The sequence below is a fragment of the Garra rufa genome, chromosome 3 (genome assembly GCF_049309525.1).
Source record: "Garra rufa chromosome 3, GarRuf1.0, whole genome shotgun sequence".
Taxonomy (NCBI): Eukaryota; Metazoa; Chordata; class Actinopteri; order Cypriniformes; family Cyprinidae; genus Garra; species Garra rufa.
Genome location: NC_133363.1, coordinates 29,793,241 through 29,820,746, shown reverse-complemented (window position 1 = coordinate 29,820,746; position 27,506 = coordinate 29,793,241). Strand labels below are relative to the sequence as shown.

General features: G+C 34.9%; 1 protein-coding gene and 1 long non-coding RNA gene across 4 annotated transcripts in view; one reads left to right on the top strand and one right to left on the bottom strand.

Moving 5' to 3' along the window:
- rbm33a (RNA binding motif protein 33a) overlaps nt 1–12,030 on the bottom strand; it is a 54,228-nt gene extending 42,198 nt beyond the window's left edge. For all 3 annotated transcript variants that reach the window (XM_073835892.1, XM_073835894.1, XM_073835893.1), the window contains exons 1-5: nt 11,874–12,030; nt 10,462–10,537; nt 10,112–10,163; nt 9,385–9,458; nt 7,560–7,830 (exon numbers count right to left, since the gene is read on the bottom strand). In XM_073835892.1, the coding sequence (XP_073691993.1) occupies nt 7,560–7,830; nt 9,385–9,458; nt 10,112–10,163; nt 10,462–10,537; nt 11,874–11,892 (492 nt within the window). In that variant the 5' untranslated portion in view covers nt 11,893–12,030. The remainder of the gene's footprint in view (nt 1–7,559; nt 7,831–9,384; nt 9,459–10,111; nt 10,164–10,461; nt 10,538–11,873) is intronic.
- Nucleotides 12,031–14,214: 2,184 nt separating this feature from the next.
- The window catches only part of LOC141331042 (uncharacterized), a 42,534-nt gene continuing 29,242 nt past the window's right edge, over nt 14,215–27,506 (top strand). Inside the window, exons 1-2 of the long non-coding RNA XR_012355224.1 lie at nt 14,215–14,429; nt 17,979–18,088. This is a non-coding gene — a long non-coding RNA (uncharacterized lncRNA). The remainder of the gene's footprint in view (nt 14,430–17,978; nt 18,089–27,506) is intronic.

Here is a 27,506-nt window from a genome sequence, read left to right as displayed (position 1 = left end):
AGCAACATGCCTACAGTAAAAAAACTTTTCACCTTTAAGCACTAGCACATGATTCAATAGCAATTATTGTCAGAGGGCACCTTTTATAATGCATTTAGACAACGCAAATTTCACTGCTATGGGAAGTCAACAGTGCTCAAGCAAACTTATATTTGAAGAGACACTGTTTTTTCCAGTCATATCCTTGAGAAAAATGTGTGCTATATGCTATTACAAAACTCTCCAGGTCATTTTGCGACTGTGAATCTAGATCTCACTATTCAGAATAAGCCTTTATTATAATGTACAGAAACATGAGGAAACTAACACTGAACAGACAAACTTGCAAAATGTAATGTGAGGCCAAAGCTTCTGTGCACCTGTCAGCACTGTCCTGGATGCAGATGATCAAGCGATCACATGGACAGGCAGAATGATCAACGACATCTGTCCTGCATTAAAGGTCAGTGAAAGACAGAACAAAAGGAGCAGTCTGATGAGCCTCGACTCCTGCACGATTTTATCAGTCTCTCTGTCTTTGTGTAAAGTGACTAACCCTGATGACCACAGTTCGCTAAACAATTTCTAAGCTCTGGACTATTTTGTCTGTCTTTGAACACTGAAATAAAATGCTGAAAAATTAATTTAAGAGTTATTCGTCTATCATTGATCAGTTACAGGCCCACGTGACATTGCTGTGCTACATGGTGACGAAAACGTATTGTTTGCACGTTTATAAGCATTGCGGTTTGAAAACAAGTGATTTTAATCCTCGTAAACAAAGTCATTTAGGTTTTAAATGAAAGCCAACAGCTCAGAAAAAAAACACATGTGTAACAGTATATTAGATCTGGGCAGCTCTTAAAGTGACAGCAGTCTAATATTACTGTGGTCTGTTATTCATGTTTTTCTTTGGAGGTGGGAGAGGCAGACATCACGTTGCCTGTTAGATAACTTGGGCTGCCTTGTTGAGCACAGTGGCACTGAGAACATTATATTTCACACACTTTAAGCGCTTTTATTTCCCAAATGTAATAGGATTAGTCAAACGAATCGTTCAGTTTGTAATGCGTAAATCGAACCGAAAGCCATGTACAGAACGGTTCAATACGAATACATGTATCGTTACACCCCTACTACAATGATAGACACTTTTGCCAAACAAACAAAAAAAATAAATAAATAAATAAAAAAAAACCTTGGAAAGTTGGCCTTTACAAAAACCATGGAATTGCCATGTCTAAATCCTAGGCGCATTGTATTGCTGACAAACCCAGAAAATCTTTAAAGGGATAGTTCACTCAAAAATGAAAATTACCCCATGATTTTGGAGCTTCGAAGCTCAAAAAATGGTATTCGGACCAGCCCTAATTCCAAGTTTTATAATGACAGTCAATGGCTGTTGAGATTTTGAAGTCCAATAAAGTGCATCCATCCATCATTAAAAGTGCTCCACATGGCACCGGGAGGTTAACAAAGGCCTTCTAAAGTGAACGGATGTGTTTGCTTAGAAAATTATCTATATTTAACATTTTATAAACTGTAACCTCCAGCTTCCAATAACTGTTGTATGCACGCACAGCGGATGAGGTAGAATGTAGCTGAATGCGGTGATGAATACGGAAGTGACAAATGCAGAAGCGCAGTGGAGAGAGCAAAACAAAACACTGGTCACGAATTAGAAGTACAAAACAAGGTTTTGTAAATCTCAACAGCCATTCACTGCCATTATGAAGCCTGGAAGAGCCAGGACATTTTTTAATGTAACTCTGATTGTATACACCTAGGACGGCTTGAGGGTGAGTAAGTCATGGGTTAATTTTGATTAACTATCCCTTTAAGATACATTATAAATTCACTAAAGAGAAATTCACTACAAGCAAATGTCTTAGTGAAAGAAAATCATAGGACCGTCAGGAACTGGCATAATGCTACGGCTAGTTAAAGGTTTGCTTACTTGCAGTTAAGTTTAAGGACTGTAGTCTAAAACAATCAGCAGCTTGTTTGCTAACATATTCGCCCCAGTGTTATAAGTTCCGTTTTATTTTTCCTGTATTGGAGTTGGAGAATTTCACTCTGTGCGTGGGGTGGAGAACGCGGCAGCTCTCACAAACTATGCAGCATTGCGATTACTCCGCCTTGCTCGGAGACAGTGACTACGTTTACATGGACACCAGTAATCTAATTAATGACCTTATTCTGAATAAGACAATAATATGATTAAGCTGTTTACATGAGTTGCTTTTAGAATATTCCTTTCATGTTCCCGTTTTAAATGTTATAGTGCATAGATCGATTAATGACATCATTACGTCCACATGCGACGTTATCAGTTCATCTTCGTTGACTTTTGGATGTTTCGGTTTTAATTTTACAAAAGCTTTAAGTGGCTCTGAACATATGCAACAAATTGTTTAGAATGTGTGAGTTAAAATTTGCCGTGGTCGCATTTGTGCGAGTGCATGCTGTGCTGCCCTAAAGCATCTGCTCAGAGCCAGTCAGATTTTAGGAAAAAAAAAACACGCGCAAGCACAGTCACCGAAAACCAGTTTAGTTTTACTTTTTTTGTTTGTTTTCATTTTGAAAACCCTGTTATCTTTGCCGTTTACCTCTCATTACGCTTTGGAGGCTTTCTTTTATTTATTTTTTATTAATTAATTTGAAAAAATTTGAATCCTAACCCCTCCCCCACACCTAACCCTAAACCTACCAATACTAGGGGGGTAGAAATCTGGCGGGGGTCAGAATTCGGCACAACACCGGCATATAACACAGCATGTGATGGAGTCCATGCCTCGTCTTATTAGTTTTTGTTAATAAATGCTATACAAGCTATTTTATTTTATTGTTGTTATGCTGTTTAATTAAAAGTAACAAATCCATCTTTTAAAGAATTTGTTTTAATCTTAAAATTGATATGCAAGCAAAACCAAGATCATGAATTCGAAAGTAAGAGTGAAAAGCATCCTAAGACATTCCAATAGCGGAAATCCCGTTCACAAAATTAAAATCACAAATAATACTAATGAAAAAGAACGGGTTGAATGTTAACTACGTTTCCATAAAACTATAAATTATGATAACAGACAAACTATTTATCAGATTAATCCCATGTTGTAGCAAAAAATAAATAAATAAAAATGAACCCAAAGCATATGCATGTGCGATAGTGATGCGCGGATGGCGGTTATATCCGCGGGCGCTGCGGATAATCCGCGGGTCGGGTGGGTCGGGTAATAAAAAAATGCATTCTGATTATTTGCGGGTGGGTCGCGGGTGGATGAGATAAATCAATAATGATGCAAATATTAACTACATTTTCTAAAACTTGAACGTGTTTTAAATACGTTTTTCATCAGGCAGACAATTTCATTTGTGTGCGTGGGGTGGGTGGCGGGCAGATAATTTATTTGAAGCTGCGGATTCGGGTGACGATTGAGCCCATCCGCGCATCTCTAATGTGCGACCAACTAAGAGCGTTATGCCGCGTTCCAGGCAACCCGTTACCCGTGTTTTTCCAAACTTCTACCAGTTAAAGTGCACTGGAAAGGCAGTCAAGCCCGTGAATTCCCATCCGTGAACTCGTACTAGATTGACGTACTCCCAGTTCCGAGTTCTGATGTGACATAGCCCGCGAAACAACAATAAAGCCTCTAGGGGTGCGGTGTTTATGCAAGTGGCACACGGTGGAAAAATAGAGTTTAGGACAATATAACGTTGCAATCAAATTAATATAAAAATAATAAATGCTTGGTGTGACTTGCCTGGAACGCTACAAAGTCCTTAGTCGTGGTTTGAAGACGTGATTTACCAGCTTAAAAACCTGCCTGGAACGCAGCATTAGTGTGTATCCTGTCGCAAAATGTGGCGAAAAGTCCTACACAAGGGGAATAGTGTGATTAAGGTGTGTACATGTCTTCCATAATGCGACTGAAATAGGAATACTCCACCTGTCTTAATTCGATTTGTGTTTACTCCGATTATGACCTTAGTCGGATTAAATTAATCAAAAATATCAGTTTACATGGTTGCTTCTTAATCAGAGTATTGTCTTAATCGCGTTAAAATCGGAATATTGTTGTCCATGTAAACGTAGTCACTGATGCACGGATGGAGGTTATATCCGCGGGTCTGGTAATAAAAAAAATACATTCTAATTACTTGTGGGTGGGTCGCGCGTGGATGAGATAAATCAATAACGATGTAAACATTAACTACATTTTCTAAAATCTAAACTTGAGTTTTGTGGTGAGGACCTTGGCGCCAGCTTCCTTTTAAATATATTTTGATGATTGCACCTGATGCGCCCACACCGCACCGTCCTCTCCGTCACCTCAGATACTGCGAGTTTATACCTATGGTCAAGTTCAGATGTCAGTAAACGTTTTTTTTTTTTTTTTAAGCATGGATTTGGCTTAAAAGCACGAGTGGTTAAGCCTATATACTGTAAGTGTGCAGCGATGTGAAGATCAGCTGTTAAAATGAACCATCCATTTATCATATTATCATACAAAACTAAGAATTAGAATAATTTTTTTTTTATTTATTTATTTTTTTTTTTTATTGACAATAAACATAACAAAAGACAAATATAATTTATAAACAACAAACAAACCAAATGACAAACAAATGGACATACATGCAATGTGTTGAATAACAATACTCCCCCATCCTCCAATACATGTAAGAAAGAGTTATTATAAATAAGTAATAATAATAACAGTAGTAGTAGTAATGGCAATAATATATTATATAAATCCAGCATGTATCCATTGCTATTTTTTTTTCCATTTGAATATATGTAAAGTTCAAAGTATAATAATTTTTTTTTTCCCTCCCTTTCCCTCCCTTTCCCTCCCCTCCCTCCTCTCCTCTTTCTTTCTCTTTCCCTCTCTCCCCTCCTTTTTTTTTTTCTTTTCTTCTTTTCTCCTCCTTCCCCTCCCTTCCTTTCTTCCTTCCCCTTCCTCTTTCTTTTGTTACCATTGCTGTCACCACCGTTGTCTTGAAAATATAGCTTATATAGTAAGTACATTTAAAAAAAAAAGCTAGAAGAAAAAAAAAATTATAATTTTAATAGGAAGATCGCGTGCGGTTAGCTAAATCTGAGAAAAATATAGGTGCGGGTGGGTGGCAGGCAGATTACACTATTGCCTGATTTTGCTTTATTCCGTTGTCAAAAGTAAGATTTTGCTCTCTTTTGTCATCAAAAGTATTCTGAAACAAGTCACAACTGAGCCACTGTGCATCTCCATTTAAACACTGCGGTGTTTCGTTTATGAATGAACGTGCATTTTGAAACAAATCTGGTGAAATGATTCAATTTCCCATTCATAAAGAGAGTCATTTGCTTTATTCAGGAATGAATCAGCTGTTCGAACGAATCAAATGAATATGATTCAGTAATTAAGTCAGTGTCTTGCCGCCATCTGCTGGCAGGTCCTCTCAGTTATATAAAACATTTAAAATTTCTGTATTCAAAATTGTATTTAAAACATTAAAGTTTAACATTAATCTCAATCTCTTAAACTTTTATGTAAATGATTAACAGTTTTTAAATTATCTGTTTTATATATTTAATACGTCACACTTTATATTAGGTGGCCTTAATTATTATGTACGTAAAGTACAATGTACATAATGTGGTCATATTGCATTGCAAAACGCTTTTGCTTCTATTAAGGTGGGATATGGGTAAGGTTAGGGACAGGTTTGGTGGTATGGATAGGTTTCAGGGTGGGTTAGGGTGTAAGGGTTGGTTCAACAGTGGTAATTACAGAAATTAATCACAAATGTAATTACATATAGGTTTTTAAAAATATATAAATTCAAATGTAAAAACATGTACACAATAAGTACACTGTACCAAATTATTAATTTAAATGTAAGTACATAGTTGTTAAGGCCACCTAATGTAAAGTGGGACCTTTAATACTTGGTCAGTTCGATTTGTTTGGTTAACTTTGGTTAAATCTTTTATAATAATACTGTGCAGTGCACAAAATAAAGATCCAAAAGATGGTTCATTGTGTTCATTGTTCATGATGTTAAGTTTAGAAATGATGTGCATCCACTTATTATTAGTGTGACATGCAAATGAAGGGAAGAACTTCAAGATATCGGCCCTAAAAATCGGCAGCAAATATCGGCCATCGGCTGACCCTGACCTCTAAACATCGGCTATAGAAAAACCCATATCGGTCGACCTCTAGACGGAAGTGCTCAAATAAACACGCACGTTTGTTAATAATGTTTGAGCCTCATTTATTTTGGGTTTCAAAATAATATACATAGGCTATGTATTTTATATATAGGCTTATATACACAAACGTTATATATAATGTATATATTTTTTATTTATAAATAATTTAGATATAAATTTATTTATATATAAACACCGCGCCATTTTTCGTTCTTCTTTTATTTAAATAGCCTACCCTTTACAGTGTCAGTAATTACTGTGCTGCTAATTTCTGATTTGGCAGTGATTTGTTTGTTAAAAATTGTATTGCTCTTAACAGACCTGTGTGTTTTGTATCACTAACGCAGGGCATGAAGCATAAGCTCTGCCTGCGTGAGGCGTGCCACATCCAACTCGCAATGTTCTATTACAATTTATTAATTCTGAATGTGTGGTGTGTCCATATTGCACCAAAATGCAACACTGCACTCCCTTGGGTCCACAGCAAAAATCGTTTGGATGAACTGTTCTCGACATAATAAAAATGCAAACAGAAAGACATACAGAGATTCCTGCCTTTATTAGAGAGAAGAATATGTTCAGCCCCTCCCACCGAAGCTTCGAATATTCGATGTCGATTACTACCGAAGCTTCGAAGCTCAAAAAATGGTATTCGGACCAGCCCTACATTGCATAGAGTCTGGAACAGAGGTAGCCATTATAGAAAATTCCTTTAAATCTGACCCAAGACAGCTTTTTATAGATTGGAAAAGGGCCAGTCTATTTTCACTCAGAGTGGCCTCTGCTCAACCTGGTCAGACAGCGTCCAGTCTTCTCAAGATTTTATCATTTCGGATTGAATTACAAATCTCCAGTGCTTTGTTTTTCCTCTTTTCATCTTACCAATTTTGTCTGCTGTCTGATATATAAATAAATTGTAATTTTTAGTAGGATCTGTTCCCAAAACTGATCTGATCTGATGAATAATTCATAAAGTTAGACTGATTTGGGCTCAAATTCTCATGACATGCAATTTTCATTTTTGGATAAACTTTCCCTTTAAGATCTTGGCAAATAAATAAATATGTACAGAAAGGACACAACCCATCAATCATGCCCAGGTGTCACGCTTGCTAAAGACTATTTTAAAGAAGGTCAATAATCTTTTCACCTACAGCCAACTTTATCAGATCCTGTCTGAGAGCTCTTCCCATTAGCAAGCATGGATTGGCAGGAGATCTGCTGAACAAAGACTGTGAAAAGAATCTCGCCCTGAACAAAACCTTAAGGCCTGAGGGTCACAAAGCATGAGGTGTCAGGCTGCAGACGTGGAGGAAATGCGGTGGGGTATTATGGAGAGTGTGTGTAAGCAATAGAGATAGCAAGAGAAAGCGTTACTTACTTGAAATTCGTCATCCAGTGGCTCGTCGATCTGTAGTTCCAGCACTTCATCTTGATATTCCCCACTGTTCTGGTCTCCTGTGTATTCCACAACTTCTCCTTGGTACTCATCTCCTTCGTACTCCCCACCCTGAGAGAAACCCTGTTGGCCTCCCTCTGTTTCTTCATAGGCGTATTCAGTATATCCACCTCCATCAGGGTCTTCATCTTGAAGGTGACCAGATGTGCCCAGACCCAGTGTGGCATTTAAACTCACTACCTCACCCTGACCACTAGTTCACAGACACAAAGACATCAACAGACAAACATGTGTTAAGCTCTGGACAATAAAGTGACAAATTTGTAGATTTTTGTTGTGCTTGCCCTTGGGTTACCACAATAACTATATTAGAGACTGAAGTGAAGCGTGTCACATAAAACTCTTTTTATTGCAAAAAAAAAAGAAAGCTGTTTGATTAGGGCAGAAGGTGTCAACGTTATTTCAATGTCATCTCTAATTATGTTATGGATGGAGTGCTCTATTGATTTTAGAGCACTGAAGCTTTGCATAAATTATGGGCTGAAGGCAATTTTGACCCTACAAATTGAAAAGTAAACCATTTAGGTAATGTTGTATTTTATATTAATTTAAGTTTACATTTTTCTGTGCAACAATAAAAACTGAAAAAATACTTAATATAGGCTATTTTGACATTCATAATCATAAGCATCTCATCTTCAGATTTAGCCAGCAGTAGTATCAATTGGCATATCTTAAACCAATTGTAATTTTGTCATTTTAGAAGATTAGCAATTAGTAATTGACCCAATCAACCCAAATTAAATTAACCCAAAAGAAAAGAGTATCTGTAATATTTTTTACAATGATGTGTGTCATATCAGTCTTCTAAAACAAATATTTTAATTTACATACACTACCAGTCAAAAGTTTTTGAACAGTAAGATTTTTTTTTGTGTGTTTTTTTTTTTAAATCTCTTCTGCTCACCAAGCCTGCATTTATTTGATCCAAAGTACATTTTTATTATCAATATTTAAAACAGTTGAGTAGATTTTTTTCAGGATTCTATAATAAATAGAAAGATCCAAAGGTCAGCATTTATCTGAAATATAGAGATTTTGTAACATTATTTGACTATATGATTATATGATCATGTGACTGAAGTAATGATGCTAAAAATTCAGCTTTGAAATCACAGGAATAAATTATATTTTAACATATATTCAAATAGAAAACAATTATTTTAAATAGTATAAATATTTCACATTTTTACAGCTCTTGCTGTATTTTGGATCAAATAAATGCAGGCTTGGTGAGCAGAAGAGACTTCTATAAAAAACATTAAAAATCGTACTCTTCAAAAACCTATAGCCAGGGCAAATCAAAGATGTCACCGTAATGCGATCCCTATGTGCAATTTAGCAGTTACTAATAGAACTAGTAATAAAAACTTTCTTCATATTGCACTTTCAGTCAGTGATCAATGGGTTTTATAAAACAATAATAAAAAAGTAATTGTATACAAAACAAGCAAACCAAACAATAACGCCACAAACACAATATAGGCTACATAAGAAAGACCCAACATTATTGTCTTGTACCTAAAGACAAGAAACACTAAAAACAACAACAAAGGTCTATGTGGAAAAACAATTCTGTTACAAGACCTAAAATTGTATCACACTAAGCAATTTTCACTCATGTATCTTGTCTAAAATATCTAATAGTTTGTTTTTTCAGCATAAAAATGAACAAAAACAGTAATACAAGATTACTTAGATATTTTAAAAAGCCTAGGATTTTATTTGGAAGTTTTATTCAGGGTACCTTGCATTTTGGTCCTCTTCATCACTTTGTAAGAGGTCATCGTTTAGCTCCTCATCTGACAGCTCTGAGGGGTTCTGGGGTGGGCAAAAAAAATTATTAAAAATCCCTGCTTAATATGCTTCATATTTTGGTAAGATTGTTAAATACAGTTGAAGTCAAAAGTTTACATACACCTTGCAGAATGTGCAAAATTGTATTTATTTTACCAAAATAAGAGGCATCATACAAAATGCATGTTATTTTTTAATTGAGTTCTGACATGAATAACAGGGTCATTTTTATAAATTATTATAATTATTATTAACTACTATTTTCTCTTGTAGACTTTATGTAAACTTCTTTTACGTGAAATATCTTATTCAGGTCAGTACTAAATAAAAAAAATAACATGCATTTTGTATGATTCCTCTTATTTTGGTAAAATAATTATCAATTGTCAGATGTCTGTAAGGTGTGTGTAAACTTTTGACCTCAACTGTATGTTGTTGGCCTTATAAACCTTGAACATTAAGTACACCTACTGGAAATAATGTATGTATTCTCATCAGTTAAGATTGCTTAAAACACAGAAACTAGGCAGCAACTGAAAGAACAAAGGCTATGCTCTCTGCTAAAAAAAAAAAATAATAATAATAATAAAACAACAACAAGGTAACAGCAGAGGATTATATAACAATATAAGTTTAACAAGAGGGTTGAAAAATAGCAATGATAAAAATCACTTCACCTTCTTTGATGACAACCAATCTTCTTCAAGTAAGTCTCCCTCCTCCAAATCACTGTGGATTGATAAAATTTTGATTAAAAAATATGACGCTTTTTACAATAAATCAAAAAAAAGAGCAAAGCAAGATATCAAAGCAACAACTTTATGTGTTTTGCAAACACCACACCCTACAGCAACCAATGAAGTCTATATGAATGCTGATGTGATTCAATGCCATGAAAGACTTTTGCTGGAATGCAGTAAGTGCTTCTGGGAAACTGATGCTCTCTTTGTTCATTTTTTTTTTTTTCATTCTTCCTAATAGAGAGATGAAAACAAAGCCAGCAATGAGACAGACAGTGAAGACTTACCTTTCTAAGTCGTCATCTTCTCCTCTCCGTCTTCTTGACCTTTCAGCACCAGGCTTATCATATTCAAACTCATCATCTACACGCAGACAAGAAAACAAAACATTAGTCTTTCATTATTACATATAATAAAATAAAATATCTTAAAATTAGACTGTGTTTAATGCTCAGCCCTAGCACCTCAATATTTTGTACTTAATACGATAGGGTTCAAAAATCTGCAAATATACTACTCTTTGAGGAACATCTCTGATCTTAAAATTACAGTTCATTCAAAATTTTAATTTCTGTGATAATTTACTTGCTCTCATGTCGTTCCAATCCTGTATGACTTTCTTCTGCAGAACACAAAAGAAGAACAAAGTATTCCGTTGACCACTGACCTCCATTATAATTATTATTATAAACAAAGAGAAACTTCTTAAATATCTTCTTTTATGTTTCACAGAAGAAAGTAAGTCATATAGGGTTGGAATGACATAAGAGTAAATGATGACAGAATTTTAATTTTGGGGTAAACTATCAAACTAACAACTGTTTATCATATAATCAGCTCTATATTCCAGGAAAAAAAAAACATTAACCAGTAAAAATGTTATTTGGAAGACGTTCTTGTGATATTTACTTATTGCTGCTCAACTACCAATTTGAAACATAAATGTGTTCATTGGGAAGAACATTTCCATTTGTATGTAATCCAAATCAAATACAGAACTGGAAAACAACATTAAAATTGCAAATCTGCAACCATGCAGCTGACAGTGATGTACTGTACAATTGACAGGTTGAAGGGATTTACAGTAACTGATCCTGGTCTCTGTAAAAAACTACTACAGCACTTGATATAATATCACGTCTACATTAACATATAAACACGTACGTGTTACAAACATGACAAAACCAGCAAAGGTTTGATTGAAATAAAGCTCAAACACATCATTTGTTGTATTTCTGGCCTGGACAAAACAACAGTCGTACTGTCTGTCGAGGCAGCGGTACAGATGCTTACATAACCATACAGACCCAACCTCATAGAGGTAAACACAACAATTCTTCATCCAACATATAAACGTCAAAATAACTATCCAAGAATATATATTATTCGTTGCATTTATGTGTACACACGGGCTGCGCATTCATTGCAACCCTTCAGCTAGCTAACGTTAGTTAGCAACCGCAAATGAGTAGAAATATGTAAATGCACGTCTGCTAATGACTCACGATCATCAATATGACACACCATATAAATAAAAAATATCCTAACAGATAGTCGTTGCATAGGGGTCAACTGTTAAACCTGTAAACCAACAGCAGATCTCAGAAGCTCAGCATATTATGAAACAAAAGCAGCTAACTCGTTAGCACTAGCTGGGAGCTAAACTAAGTGTAATTTAATATTAACATTTATATCATACCCCCGGCATTGGTCGCCATAACCCAAGACTGTGTGTTATCTTGGAGACTCTGGTATCTCTATAACGTCGATGAGTGCATTGAAACTGGTTTAAGTGCAGAGCTTCAGGCCGTTAGCTTAGCGTTAAATGTCCCCAGTCTGAGCTCGGAAAACATCTGCACAAGAATCATGGCGACCGGACTGAGCCGCGCTGCATCATGGGTATCAAACTGCAAGGAGGGATGTGAAGGGTGTGCGTAACTGTACAGACCAGCCTGATTTATTTAGCTTTACCGTGTGTACCAAAACAGGTTAAGGTTAGATAGACTCCAGTTTGGCATGACAGAAATTTGCTTTTAAATTTAAATTTAATTTACAACCGATAAGCATATTTAATTTATTTAGTACAGCACTATTTACAATAGCCTGAGTGAATTATTCAGAAATTGATCCTCCCTTAAGATTCTTCATCAGTGCTTGGCTTGTTGATTAATGGGGGTTTAGATGGTTATATTGAAGATTTTGGTCTTAACAGGTAATAGATACAGTATGAAGTGATGAAGTGTGTCAAGTATAGGCTAGCTGTTAGTAGAAGTTGCAGATGTTTTTTCTTACTGGATAGTGGTTATTGCAGTTATATGGAAGTTGCAATATACACTACCAGTCAAAAGTTTTTTTCTTATTTTTAATGTTTTTTATAGAAGTCTCTTCTGCTCACCAAGCCTGCATTTATTTGATCCAGCAAAAACAGTCATTTTTTTCATATTTTTACTATTTAAAATAACTATTTTCTCTTTGAATTTATTTTAAAATGTAATTTATTCCTGTGATTTCAAAGCTGAATTTTTAGTCAGACGATCCTTCAGAAATCATCCTAATATTCTGATTTGCTGCTCAAACAAACATTTATTATTATTATTATTACGCTGAAAACAGCTGAGTAGTTTTTTTCAGGATTCTTTGATGAATAGAAAGTTCTAAAGAACAGCATTTATCTGAAAAATAACTCTTTTGTAACATTATAAATGTCTTTATCCTAACTTTTGATCAATTTAAAGCATCTTTGCTAAATAAAAGTATTAATTTAAATAATTTATTTCCCTAAAAAAATTACTGACTCCAAGCTTTTGAATGGTATAGTGTATGTTACGAAAGCGTTTTATTTCAGATAAATGCTGAACTTTGGATCTATTCATCAAAGAATCTTGAACGAAAAGTTTTAAATACTGATGATAACAATAATAATAATAATAATAATAATAATAATAATAATAATAATAATAATAATAAATGTTTCTTGAACAGCATATCAGCATATTAGAATGATTTCTTAAGTATCATGTGACACTGAAGACCGGAGTAATGATACTGAAAATTTTTGCTTTGAATTCTTTAAAAAACATTACAAATCTTACTGTTCAAAAACTTTTGACTGGTAGTGTACATTTTTTTTCACTGATTCCATTGTTGTATTTAATTTTTATAAATAACCTTGGCAGTGGCAGAATCATATTTGTGCAGAATCATGGTCCATATCACCCTGACTAGAGCATTCTACATTTTAAGCATGTCAAATTGATTTCAAAACTCAATTTTACTAGAGTTTGGGAAGAATTAGCTTACAAAAAAAAGTCAAATTAGTAAGTGATGAGTCCCTCTGCTCAAGTTACTCCATCCTATCTTAATATATATACATTTGATCCTTGCCCCAATTTTTTTCATTATCAGCCAATTTTGGCTTTAGTTTCTGTTTAAAACTGTATAAATTGTTTTTTTTTTCATATTAAGATCAAAGAATAAATAAGTGTTTAATAAACATAATTGTATCAGATCTTTGTTTGTATTATATTATTTGAAAATGTCTACAACGTCCGACTATTCTTTTATTAGGCTATAACTATTCATATTTTTATTTCATTGTTCCAATTTCTCTTAAAATATAATTAATATATACAGCTCAAACTGTCAGCAAGTACACTATTTTAATTAAATATAGCCTATTATCCTTTGGTGATGCAATCCAGACTGTTTTAAAGCTAAGGTCGAGTGCAGAGTAACGAATTCTTATGCCGTTTGCTTCTCTCATACGATTCAAAATCCATATCAGCAAGCGTTATGTCTGCAATGATAAACCTGATTCATCCCCATCTCCAATCATATTTCTTTGACTGCGTTTCCTAAAGATTATTTTCTCTCTGCATCCATCCGGGGAGTCATTCAGAGGTTATCATTTTTTGGGCTGTTGTTATTGGATATCATGCTCGAATTCGGGACGCTATTGGTCTGGTGCTTGTCAGTCTGTGGCGCGCCGACGCTCGTGAACGCGCTGCGCAGACAGTGCACGACACGTAAGTGGCCAGAGAGTGTCTGGAGTCTGTCTGAAACTGATAAAAATGGTGATGGAGTTTATCCAGAGTCTCGCTCATAGTCCTTAGAAAGACAAAGGGAGACAGAGCGGAATTTAACAATCATCCAACACTGTAGTCATTTCGTAGCGCGAAAACTAGATTCTATTGTAGCGCATTTCAAAGTTTCATTCCATGTTTTTCCACCAGACAGACAGTTCATTAATTCACAGGTAAGATGATCGTGGCGGGGCGCAAATCTTTTTGTCTAATACGGTCTGCCGTTGTTATGGTGATTGTGTTGTTCATGAATATATTACTTAACTGTGTGCGATGTTGCTTAATCATAGCAAACAGGACGGCGCATGTAAACCGCTGATCGGCTGCAGGGTGGTCATTTTAATGTGATTACATGTTACCGCATGTCGTTCGGCGGGATGAAGAAAGAGTTTATCGCGATCATCTCCTCAGACAGATGACGCACCTGTGCTCACGTGAGCACGGTTTCTCATTAACCCCATGAACTCGTGATGCCAAAACACTGCTGCAGTGAGAATATCAGCCTGTCTGGACTGTATACAGCACGGTAAAAAAAAGCATGCAGCCATGCGCCAAGTCGGCTGTTGTTTATCCGCAATTTAAGGCCCGTCTCTGCGCGTCAGATTTTCGCTTGCGGTGGATAACTGCGTCGTATTTCTTCATGGTTTGGCGTTTAGTCTGTTTTCGTAGTTAAATTTAAAAATGTTGGATTTTAGGTTAGGAGTGATAAGTCTATCGACAGTGCGTAGACTTTAGAGGCATTTGGCAAAACTACTGACAAAAAAATTAACCGCCAAAAGCTCCTTACGCGTTTCGGTGTCTGTAATCCTACGGTGGCGCTAACTTGTGGTATCTCCGGTCACAGCTCGCAACTGGTGTCAGTGCAGTTCTGTTGCGCGCTTGGCTGGTATCGTCCATAAGTGGTTCGTTCCCCAATAGCTAGTATAGTAAAGCATCAAATTAAATTGCTTTGACTTAGCGTATTAAAATATATCATAAGTCCCCAAACAAATTACTTATTGCAACTAGTTTACTTTTTCATCCGACAATAATAAATGGAAGACGGTGGGTAGTTGGAGCAAAGACTAGGGTTATATTACTACTACTACTCTTCATAGTTCATAGTCTTTTAGTGATAATTTTAGTGAATTTTAAAATAACGTATTGTCATATTTTTGAGCCGTTGGGTCAAGAAGTGAACAGACAAAATCAGCTAAATCATTAAGGAAAAATTACTATATCAACTGATTTTTATAACTGAAAATGATTGTCCAGCTAAAATCCAGCTTTGATTTATTTACTTTAGTTTTTATTTTTTAAAATCTTGATTAAACATTTTTAATACATTTAATATTTTATAAATGTGAGGTTGGAACATGAGGTTTATAATGGGGCATGTTGTTACATTGCGAATATATTACAAATACATTCAAGTTATAAATTGCAAAATCTTTGCTCAAAATGAAATGGTTTGAGATTATTGTGCATTAACATTTACATGTTTTACAACATGCCCTACTAAAAAATAACAATGTGTTTTAATAAACTAAAGTTTTTTTGTATTGCTAAAACCTTAGGGTTTGTGCCGAAACATCAATTAACTGCAGAAAATACTGAACAATATTCGCTGAAGTAAAACTTATAGCAACTAGTCCTGTTTCCCCTTTATAATTTATTATATAATGAAAACATAATATTTATTATGAGGCATTTTCTTAAGTAGCTATCATATTTTTTGTTATAGGCTAGTATTTTTTTCTTTTTGGATAATTTTTTTTGGATTTATTGTTTCTTAACTTTACGCTTATCTTTCGGTTTTACGTTTTTTGAGTGTTGGGCCTGGTTTCTTCCTTTTAAATCACTCTAAATTATCCTTTTTGACCTGTTCGTATTGGTCCAGATTTAAAAAGGCACCATGAATCTGTTGCCCATGTGCCTTGGCTTTGCATGCTCATGCATTCACAGTTTTAAAGCAGACAGAGACATCTCTCTTTGATGTTGATATCAAATAAGTGGTCATAGGACTCAGCTTTTGAGTCATATGCAAAAGAAGATGGCTGCTTCACGGGAGGCACAAGTCTTTACATTATAGATATAGATATAGTGGTCCCTTTAGTATGTTTTGAGTCCGTGTAAAATGTCTTAGTGAATGGAATTGGGACACAGCACTCACAGGATGGTTTTATGCCCTGACCCAGAGGGCTGGTGTAATAATTAAAAATAAATAATAATAATCTAAGCAATTATATAATACAAGTTACAGTATTTAAATAATCTTAAATGAAGACGTAAACCCTTGGCTCACTTTCCTAGATGCAGATATTTAATTATAATCTAGTATATTATCTAAACACAAAGATATAACAAATAAAAAATATATATAATGTTTGAAAGTCACACAAGGTTATAGTGTGAAAGTATTTTGTAATTTAATTTGTAGCGATAAATGGCCTCTAGGTTTGATAAATTATATTTATGTATAGCTTGATGATTAAAATAAAAATGCATTAAAAACTTAATGTATGTTTAAAATATAATGTGTATATTTTTGCTATAGCGCATATATAATGTTAGAATTAACAGAGTGCAAGTGCAAGAGAGCAAACAAAATTTGAAATATTTGTTCAGTATTTTCTTTTTTTTCTTTAGACGTACAGTGTTGTTAAGGTTTCTGTTTAAATTTTCTAATAACACATAATAACGCACACATTTAAAATTTTGGCATTTTGCAGTGTTTAGGCTTAAGTCTACTGAAATTGGGCCCTGAATGACTCCTTATTTAATTTAATAGTAGTAATTGTAACTGTACATCGATGTAAGCTTTTATGCTTTTTCTTTAAAGAAATTCACTAAATATTTTATAAACAATTACTTTTTGGAGCACATTGTTAATTTAGAATAGGTGTGACTCAATATGAGACGCCTAGAGAAATGCGTTTTCTCTTGGTTGTGTGTTTTTGTTGCCTACAGCACAAACTGATGGGCCGATATTTTCAAAGAATTTGAGCAGCTCAGTGCATGTAGAATATATTCGTTTTTCCTTGTACTTGACTCAGGGTTTTCATTACAGTAATGTTTGATGGTATTATAAAGGCTCCGGTGCACGCTTATGTATATCAGTTCACCTTACAGGCCTATCAGTGTCCAACCTCAGTACTCCATGTATCAACTGGCCAGGCTGTGTGTGTGTGTGTGTGTGTGTGTGTGTGTGTGTGTGTGTGTGTGTGTGTGTGTGTGTGTGTGTGTGTGTGTGTGTGTGTAAGTGTGTGTGTGTGTGTGTGTGTAAGTGTGCGTGCATGTCGGTTTAGCTCACAGGCCCGTAAAACATTTGTTTGTAATGATTGGTATTTGAAAATGAAAAATTTGCTGTGCAGTTCAAACAACCTGTTGGAGAAAATTATTTAGCTATATTAGTATTTCTATTCAAAGGTGATGCATTATCAGGCATTTTAGGCTTTTAAATTGCTAAAAAAAAAATATAGTACGGCCATCTGATAAATTTTACATTTATTGAACATGGTTGAAGTTACGGAATTAAAAAAAAAAGGATTATGGAGTAAAAAGTAATATAGTAATATATAATGCATCACCTTTATATATATATATATATATATAACGTCAGGTATGTCAACTAAAGTGTAATTGTGTATTTGTACCGTGAGCGGTATTAGCATAGCTGTTCTTTTGCAATAAATGTATTTTACTTTTTTTGATTTTAATTCTTTATATTTGGGCTTTTGCAGGCAGGAGGATTACATGTCTGATGTCTTCCGATGACCTCTTGGAGCTGTGACAGAACCAGCTAAACTTAAAGGTGATACCTGTGTTCTGCAGTTGTGCTGCCGTGCTGACGGTAGGTTTAAAAGGGCATTTCCCACCCAGTACTCTGTGAAGCACATTTGGGCATGTCATGGAGAGAGAGGTGGAACGGCAGGAATGCAGAGAGGTGTGCAAAGGTGCGATTATGAAAGCCTGCAGGCTGATGAGGGTGCATCAGAGAAGCTAATGCTAACCGAAATGAGTCTCTGTTTTTCTTTGTCAGATGTGACGTTTGAAACGTTGCTGAGTAATCGCACTTTCAGCTTGGCACACCAATCATTTCCAGTACTTGCTTTCTGAATATGAATTTCTAACTGATTTCTTCATTGAACACAATGATTAGACAGGTTGATTAACGGACAGGTGAAAAAATACTCTTCTGACAATCTGGCATAGAAAAAGCCTAATGTTTGAAGGTGAAGGTTACAGGAGGAGACTCTTGAGAGAGACTCGTGACTTCATATGGATGGTTAAAAAGCTGTATGAATGTTTTATTTTTGTTTTGTGAGAAAGGATATATCTCGAAATGAAAATGGCAGCCATTTTTGTTGTAATGTCCAACAGCGCCCCCCAGGACTCTCTGTAGCCCTTGTGGAGCGAGCTTATACATTTTGTGTGTGAAAGAACAAGGCTCTCACTCTCCTGCATTACTTGCATATATTCAATATCAAAGCCACAATGGCATTTTAAAGGGATCACTGGCAGGCAGCCAGAACATAGAGCCTCTCTCTTTTTTGGTGGCTGTCCTGGCTTACTTGCTTTCTTCCTTTTACTCATGTCCTTGTGCTGATGGCAGCGTAACGTCTGACTCTTCTCAAAGCTTTACCCAAGTGCTGGAGCGAGACATTGGATGTATTAGGACAGCTGCCTCCATTTTAGGGAGGAGTTTTGCAGAGGAAGATGGATACCCTTTCCCCAGTACCAGAATTCGCAGCGTGATTCAGTTCTGACTTGAGGCATCGCCTGCAATATTTAGCTACGTTTTGACATTCGATGTTCATTTGTTAACTGAATGTGATGCATTTTCCCGAAATTTGCTTCGATTGCATTTGTTGTGTATATAGGAGATTAGATAGAACAATATGAATCGTGCTTTGGGTGCATAGTTGACCAGTCTCAAAATTGAAGCTTTTTACTACTTTTGACATCTCACATAGCTGTTATTATGACATTCTAGTCATCCTGTGTGTGTGTGTTTGTGTTTTTTTTATATATTTTTTTGCCCACACACACATATATTTTAATCTGTTTTTTTTTAAACGCATTTCGGGATTTGATATAACTAACATGTTTGTTAGTTAGTTACAAAAAAATCATAATATCCAAAAAAATGCTGCCTTCAGGCCGTTAGGATTTTACTGGTAAATGATTATGTGGTCTAATCCGCTGTGAAATGTTATTTGTTTTATTTTATTGTATATCGCTTAGGCATATAACTTTGCTGTGTTTGCTTTTTTTTTTTTTTTTTTTTTTAACCCCCAAATTAGACGGATAGTTTGTCTCTAACATATATCAACTTACAGATTGCTTTAGCAGGATTTAACTGTTTTTTTTTGTCCTAAAGTTTAGTTCTTTGAATGTGTACTTAACTTTATGTATTTATTAAAGCATTCATTTTAAATTCTTTACTCATTCTCGTGCATTAGAATATTCTGTTTAATGATTCTTTAATGATGCTGTCATTGGTTAGTATCTCTAAGGATGATTGCTTCAGTATGTCTCAGTATTTGTGTTGTAAATGAAAATATGTGAAATCTTCATTGAAGCAAATAAATTTGGCAAAAAGAATATATCTTGAAAAGTTATTTTGTGTGTTTTTAAAGCATCCCTGTTATTATTGAAATGTTAAAAATATTGTTTTGTCAGTTCGTGTAAATACAGTAATTGTTATTATTAACGTAAAGTAAATGTGATCGTTATTTTAAACTGCTTTTATAAATCAATGTCGTATTATATTCATAATGTAAATTTTAATTTTGACTGTTTCATTGGTGTAGACTGAATTATTTTTTGTAAGTGTTGTTGTTGTGTGCATTGCTATTATTGTAATAAAAACATTCTTTTAATTGCTTTGATATAACCGTGTCTATTTGTATTGATAAAACATAATTGATGGATTCATGTGATACAAATATGATATTAATGAGACTGGTTTGGAGTGTAGAGAGTGTATAAAGCCACAAAGGTGTCATTGACAGTGTGTCTGTGTGTGAGTGTGTTGAAGGGTGGATTTGTGGCTTAGTGTCTGGGGCCTTGTGCTTCAGTATCTGAGGTACACAATGTTCTGGAAGATTCGGCCTCTTAAATGACCCATTGGCCCTTAAATCTTGTTCGTAACAGGAAAAGCTTCGAAATGCGAGACTTATGAGGGGTGTTTCCGTGATTACTCGTATAGCTACGTTGAGGAGAAATAGTATGAAACGCATTTTAAGTTTAAACTTAACATTTGTAAAACATTATAGAAAGAGATGATTCACGTTCACATTTGAGTATTTGTATAACACTTGAGTGCTGATAACATAGTAAACGTTTACCGTACAAATCTTTGAAAAGCGTTAACTGTTAATTGAAACGTTATGTAATACTGTATAGTCATTTTTGATACTGTGTGAGGACCGGAGATGGTAACAACAGTGGAACGAAATAATGACTGTTTCAGCGTTGTAGCCATTTAAAAATGTTGTTTGCTAGACGTTTGAAGATCGTTGTGCAGTTTTTTTTCCCCCCAAACAAATCAGTGCTGAAGCTAAAATGTTATGTACTTCTGCAATGAAAGTCACACATTCTTTTGCTCAGGAATATGTTTGCAATTTTCATTCAGATTTCAAGTTGTTCTTTATATATTCCATGTTTATATATAATGTTTTACTTTTATATCTGCATAACTGTCTACTCTAAAAATATAAGCACAGTGTGCTGTTTTTTAATACGTTTTTCACAGAAATATTCAAGAGTTCTGAAAGTTATTTTATTTTTTTTAAAATTTCATTAATTCTTTTAAGCATAAAATCTATTAAATGACACTTCTTTTTGAGAATGCTGAAACAAAGATGTTCTAACTGTTGCTGCATACTTTGTAAAAGTTATACCATTTGTCTTGAGGATTGGCACACAACTGCATGCCATCCTGTCAGTCCTTTCATAGCATTCATGATTATTTGAGCCGGATAGTAAACTTAAGATTGGATACGCTGGCTGATTCAAGGCTATGCCAGATGAAATGCCAGTCAGCGCTGAGGGTAGTTCATTTGGTTTAATTTATGAACTCCTGCACATATGATTGGTAAGTCCTTGTATTTTACTGATTCAACTCACTTTCAACACACAGCTTAGCATTGTTAGATGGAGCGTTGTGTGACTTTTTAAAATGCTGTGTCCTTGTATACTTTTATTCCTCTTTAATGGCTTTTCGAAATTGTTGATGCTGTTTTCGAGCGCATTATATTACGCATTGTTCACCCTGGCTGAATTTTAAACTCTTTTTGTATTTCATTTGAATGTTTCGACCAGCTTGCAATTTAAAAGCTTAAAATTAAATAACATTGTTCAGGCCTTTGTGGAACTCAAAAACAATCATTTTCGGATGAATTCTGCGTCCTTTTCTCATTGCAAACAGATATATGCATGATGTTATTTGTTATGTTTCACATTTTATTTATTTTTTATTGTTATATGCATGTTTCCTAAGCTGTCTGAATGATTTATTAAGTTTTGAAGGAGAAGTAGAAGGAAGGTTTGTTTATTCCATCCTCCCTAAAGGCATAGTATTTTAATGAAATCTCATCTCTCTCTCTCACTCAATCACACACACACACACACACACACACACGTACATTTTCCTTTTCCACAGCTGCTGATCACTTAATGGCCTTTTAATTAGTCCGAATGATGCCGATGAGTCCCTGTATGCCACTATTTGACATTAAATCTCTGAGAAACACAAACCTACAGATATGTCAAATATCGCTTCATATGCAATCTTCATTTGCTCTTTTGATGCCGCCATTTGGTTTGACTTTCTCTGTCTTCAGCTGTGGTTGTATATTTTTTTCCTAAACGCCGTTTGGATTGATCTCAAGAGGTGACGCTGAGATTTAACCTTGACCCCCATTTTGATTCCGTCAGGTGCTAAGGCTCGCCAAACAGTCAAAGCGTTCAGACTCATTAACAGTTCTGGGGCTAAATTTGGTTTTGATGCTGTTCTGCTAAAGCATGTGTTGATGGGTTGAAAACCAAATGAACTGGTCACAGTGATTAAAGGCCAAGTGGTTAATCCCAGCAAAGAGTCTGTGACATAAACAGCAAATGAACACTGCAACTCTTCGATAAGAAAGAGGCGCGCTTAAGCACGCAAACATCCCAAATATCAATTTCACGTCTGATCTCCCACTGACACTCGACGTGTGAGAGTGCAGGGGTTGCACCAAATAGGGCCTTGGCAATAGTATCATGTTATCTCCTATCAATTAGTGCCTAAAGGGGATTAACCCCTGCAACACAGAGGAAGCTGATAGGATCACTGCTGAATTGCAGGGGTCACCTGCTTCCCTCATTAGCGATGACCTCTTTCTGTCTCGCTCTCTCTTTCTGTCTGCTTCTCTGTCTGTCATTTTTATGTATTCACTACTCGTTTAATAGGGGAAGTAGACTGATATGTTTTTGTGGACATGTTATCATGAATGTCTTTTGGAAGGAGGGTTAGATATTCGGTGATTAGTCATGCTGTGTTGTGTTGTGCTGCTGTTGTTCAGGTGAGAGTGAATCAGCAATGTATTCAGAGTTGACAGCATTTCTCTTATAACAAGGCTAGCAGAATGAAACTCACAGTTTGAGTCTGGCTAATGTTGGTGCATCGTGGCACACGGGGAATAAACTGCTGCTGACCTTACTCTATATTCATGAACCTGTGCTGGTGTTAGTATCACCTCAGGAAAAGTTAGATTTTATAACAATAACTTCAAGTAGGCTTAGGCCCGTGAATTTTTTTTAAAAGTTGATTCAGTGAAATAAACCTTTATTTTATATAATTTTATATGCTGCATGGGGTCCCACTTTATATTAGGTGGCCTTAACTACTATGTACTTGCATCAAAAATAAGTGCAGTGTACTTGTTGTGTTCATATTGTCTTGCAAAACACTTTTGCTGCTATTGAGGTAGGATACAGGTAAGGTTAGAGACAGGTTTGATGGTATGGGTAGGTTTAAGGGTGAGTTAAGGTATAAGGGATGGGTCAACAGTGTAATTAAAAATGTAATTATAGATGTAGCATGCAGGTATTTTTTTTAAATATAAGAACAATGTAAAAACATGTGGTACACAGTAAGTTCATTATATCAAATGATTAATTTAAATGTTAGTACATTAGTATTTAAAGTCCCCCTGAAATCAAAATTAAAGTTTTTTGGCTTTTAGTATGAATATATTAGCCTTAAGGTTATCTATAAGCTAGTGTGCTGCAAAACAAAGACAAAATTCGCGTTTACAAGATATGGGCATTCAAAACTTACAGTCTCGTCACTTCCGCCAATATAAATCAAGGATTTGGATGATATCACCGTGCACTTCAGTTTCTCATCAAACGTTCTGTCCAATCAAATGCTCTCTAGAGTCCGTAATGTCCCGCCCCCTACACAGAGACGCATTAACCCGGTGCAGATCATATGCGCTCATATGTGCTGTCGGCATGTATTAAACTACACAGCCTCAGCATGATTATGATCACTATTTCGTTTTAGCAAGAGTTTCATATTGAATCTGTGGGGTAATTTATTAGTCTGTGGCTGTCATAAGCAAAATACAAATGCGGCTTTACCGAGCTCAACTGCTCTTGCCCGAGCAGATATTAATGGAACGCTATTGGCTAGTCAAAATTAGTGGGCGGGGCTGGGCGATATGTTTTTGTTTCAGTTAAAAGTACGTCACCACATAGAATAACGCTGCGTGTTTCAAGGCACTTCAGTGGACCTTTAAGGCCACATAATATAAAGTGGAACCCTGTATGGTTACCATTTTCCGGTTCGGATTTTCTTGTGCTTTTTTTTTTTTTTTATTACAACTAAAAGGTATGAGATGCACAGATGGGAGAAACTGTGAAAACTAATTAAACTAAATGTACCTCACACTTTCAGCTCTCAAACATTAAATATTCAACTCTGCCAGTGCAGTAGAACTGCTGTGATTCAAACCGATATATCTAGTTTTATTAACAGTTTTATAAATGGTTATTAATCAATGGTTTTGTCTCTCTGACTTTGAGAATAGCCAATGACTGTTTAAAATTTTGGGGTGGCCAATCAAATTTAAGTCTCTTTTCTCACCTCCTTGACAGAGGTTGAGTAGATGATGACAGAATTTTGTTTTTTTTTGTGTGTGTGAAATATTACTTTTAATAATGCTTTACTTTGTGCTGGTATACATTGAGTTAAAGTAGTTGACATTAATCATTGTGTAAAGTTTAAATTTTATACGATGTGAAATGGTTTATTCTATCTAAATTATTTTTTAAAAGCATTTTGCTCATTCTGCTCATTCTTCTTTTTGACCTTGTAATAATTGAGTAACTACAACTGAATATTTATACTTTTAAATATTCATTTGTCAGACTGCAGGAACATTTTAAATAAACTTGTGGAGTTAAGAAAAAGTGAAAAAGAAAAGACAAACGGGTTTTTAAGTTACTCTTTTGCTGTATTCATAAAATATTCCTTTTAACCTAAAATCTTGATGGTGATGAGCGCAAGGAGATAAACTACCTCTAGGTGAATATCACAAAAATGTTTTTGTGGTCACATTTGTGACCCATTTGTCTTAAGTAGCACGGGTATATTTATAGCAGTAGCCAAAAAATACACTGTGTGGGTAAAAATAATCAATTTTTATTTTATGCTAAAATCATTAGAATATTAAACAAAGATCATGTTCCATAAAGATATTTTGTAAATTTCCTACTGTAAGTATATAAAATTTTTTGATTAAAAATATGCATTGCTAAGAACTTCATTTGGACTATTTTAAAGGCAATTATCTCAATATTTAGATTTTTGTACTTTTTTTTTTTTTCACCGTCAGATTTTCAAATAGTTGTATCTCGGCCAAATATTGTCCTATTCTAACAAATCACAGATAAATGGAAAGCTTATTTATATTTATTCAGCTTTCAGATGATCCTTATGACTGGTTTTGTGATCCAGGGTCACGTTTCATCCCACTCTTAAAAGTAAAAATAATGAATTACAAATTGACAATTTGCATTAACAAAATGAACTGTTTACAAAACACTAAAAAGGTTTGCATTGCATTGTGATGTTACACATTTGACCCTAAATTCTCATTATTGTAATAGTTAGCTATTTTAAAAGGTGAATTTCGGTCAACTTTAATTATATAGTTTATTTAATTAACGTTACATTAACGGTGTATATATAGAAATGCATTTGTGTGCTCATAATTGGCCTTCAGTTGCAGAAAGTTCACACAACCTGCTCCAGCCGATGCTCCATGAAGGTGTGGAATGTGAGCATCAGGAAAAGAACACTTGTAATTTATCTGCGCTGCCAGTATTTTTTAAAACAGAATGTAACTTTTATATGTTCTCTGCAGCAAGCTAGAGATCTCTTATTTCTCAGATTTTTTTTTTTACAGGAAGTGTAGGTTGAAATGTAGCTTTCTTAAATGTGAAAGATAAAGTGTGAGTATTTTTTTTAATTGATTATCAAAAGATCATTGTAGTAAATCAATATTAATCAATAAGACTGTATAGATGTTACCTGTTCTTAACTATAATTACACACACACACACAAACACACACACACACACACAAACAAACACACACACACACACACACACACACACACACACACACACACACACACACACACACACACACACACACACACACACACACACACACACAAAGTCCATTCCAGAGCACTGTTACATCTTTTAATGAACAAACTGGAACACAATGTTTAACAGGTGTATGATTTGTGCTATGAGCAGTGCATGTCTCACAAAATAATCTAATTTAGACCATTGTCTACAACACCTCATTCTTTTCCCAAAATGCCATCGAAATTTAGCCACTCATTTCCTGATAAAACTATAACAAGCAGTCCTCCATAACAAGCAGTCATAGCATGCTTCAAAATCCCCTCAAAATAGTCAGGAAAATGTACCTTCAATGTTATTTCCTAAATACTTTTTAGGTGATTCTGACGGCTATGAAATCAGTGTGTATTTTTATTTTTTTTTTAATAAATTGTGAGAAGTGTTAAATTAGTGAATAAATACGCATTAGATGTTTTTTTTTTTTCGTTGGGTTACTTTACAAGCTACAGGGGGAAAAGTCCATGACAAAAATCAATGGTGTTATGGAAGAAAAAACAAGAACAAAACCGCAGATAAAACTTTTATGAAGAAGAATGCGGATAAATAGTAATATTATAGTTTTAGAGTGTAGAATCTAGTTTTACTACAAATATTTAAAATGGCCTCTAAAATATTACGGTTAGCGTATAAGTTAGGTTAAAATAAGGGTTTGACTGATTTATTATTCATAATGAATGAAACATAATAAATGTATAGCATATGTGACAATGTTTTGTTTACTTTTGTTGTCCGTGAGCTACACATTATGCAATGCCATACAGTCTCTTATAGTTTGACTTTTGTGCTTTTCGTAATCTCAGTGGTTGTATAATGTTGTGATACAAGTTTCTAGAACTTAGTAAGAGAGGAAGGTTAGACACCGCCCTTGAAATGATGCAGTCCTCTCTAGCCAATCAGGATTCTTCTTTTTAATGGGAGCATATTAGAAATCATGAATGAAAGATTGTTGCATTTGTCGCAGTATGTGCTTATAGGAATGTGCAACTCAATATCAAACATGTTACCTGCTGCACCCTGAGATTCTTTTTAAAATCTTAAGTCATTTAGCAGACAAAAAAGATTGTGTCACTATTTTTCATGAATTTCTCCAAGCTCTCTAGTCGTCTTCCCCCTCCACTCATGCCGTTTTAATAAAGATGCTGCCGCAGACTTTCATTAACCGGGTGCTTCAGGCAAATGTGCAGTAAGAAAACACATGCTGTCTTTGGCCTTCCAGCTGTGTGGATGTCCATCAAACTAGGCAGTGTTTTTTTTTATACTTCAAAAGAGGTAATGTAATTGACTTGACAGAGTTTTGACATGTTGGTAAAAAATAGCAGCAACTTTCAATCAGCTGTACTTCACAGGCAACTTCAGTGTAAAAAGTGATGCAAGTGATTGTATTGTACATTATGATTTTTATATATATATATATATATACAAATTCTCTCTCTCACACACACACACTTAAATGAAAAATTGTTCAGGCACCAGTTTTTTTTTTACTAGTATGTGCATTTATGTAGGTGAGGATAGCAAAATAAATTAAATGGTGAAATATTATACCGAAAAATTGTTAATAA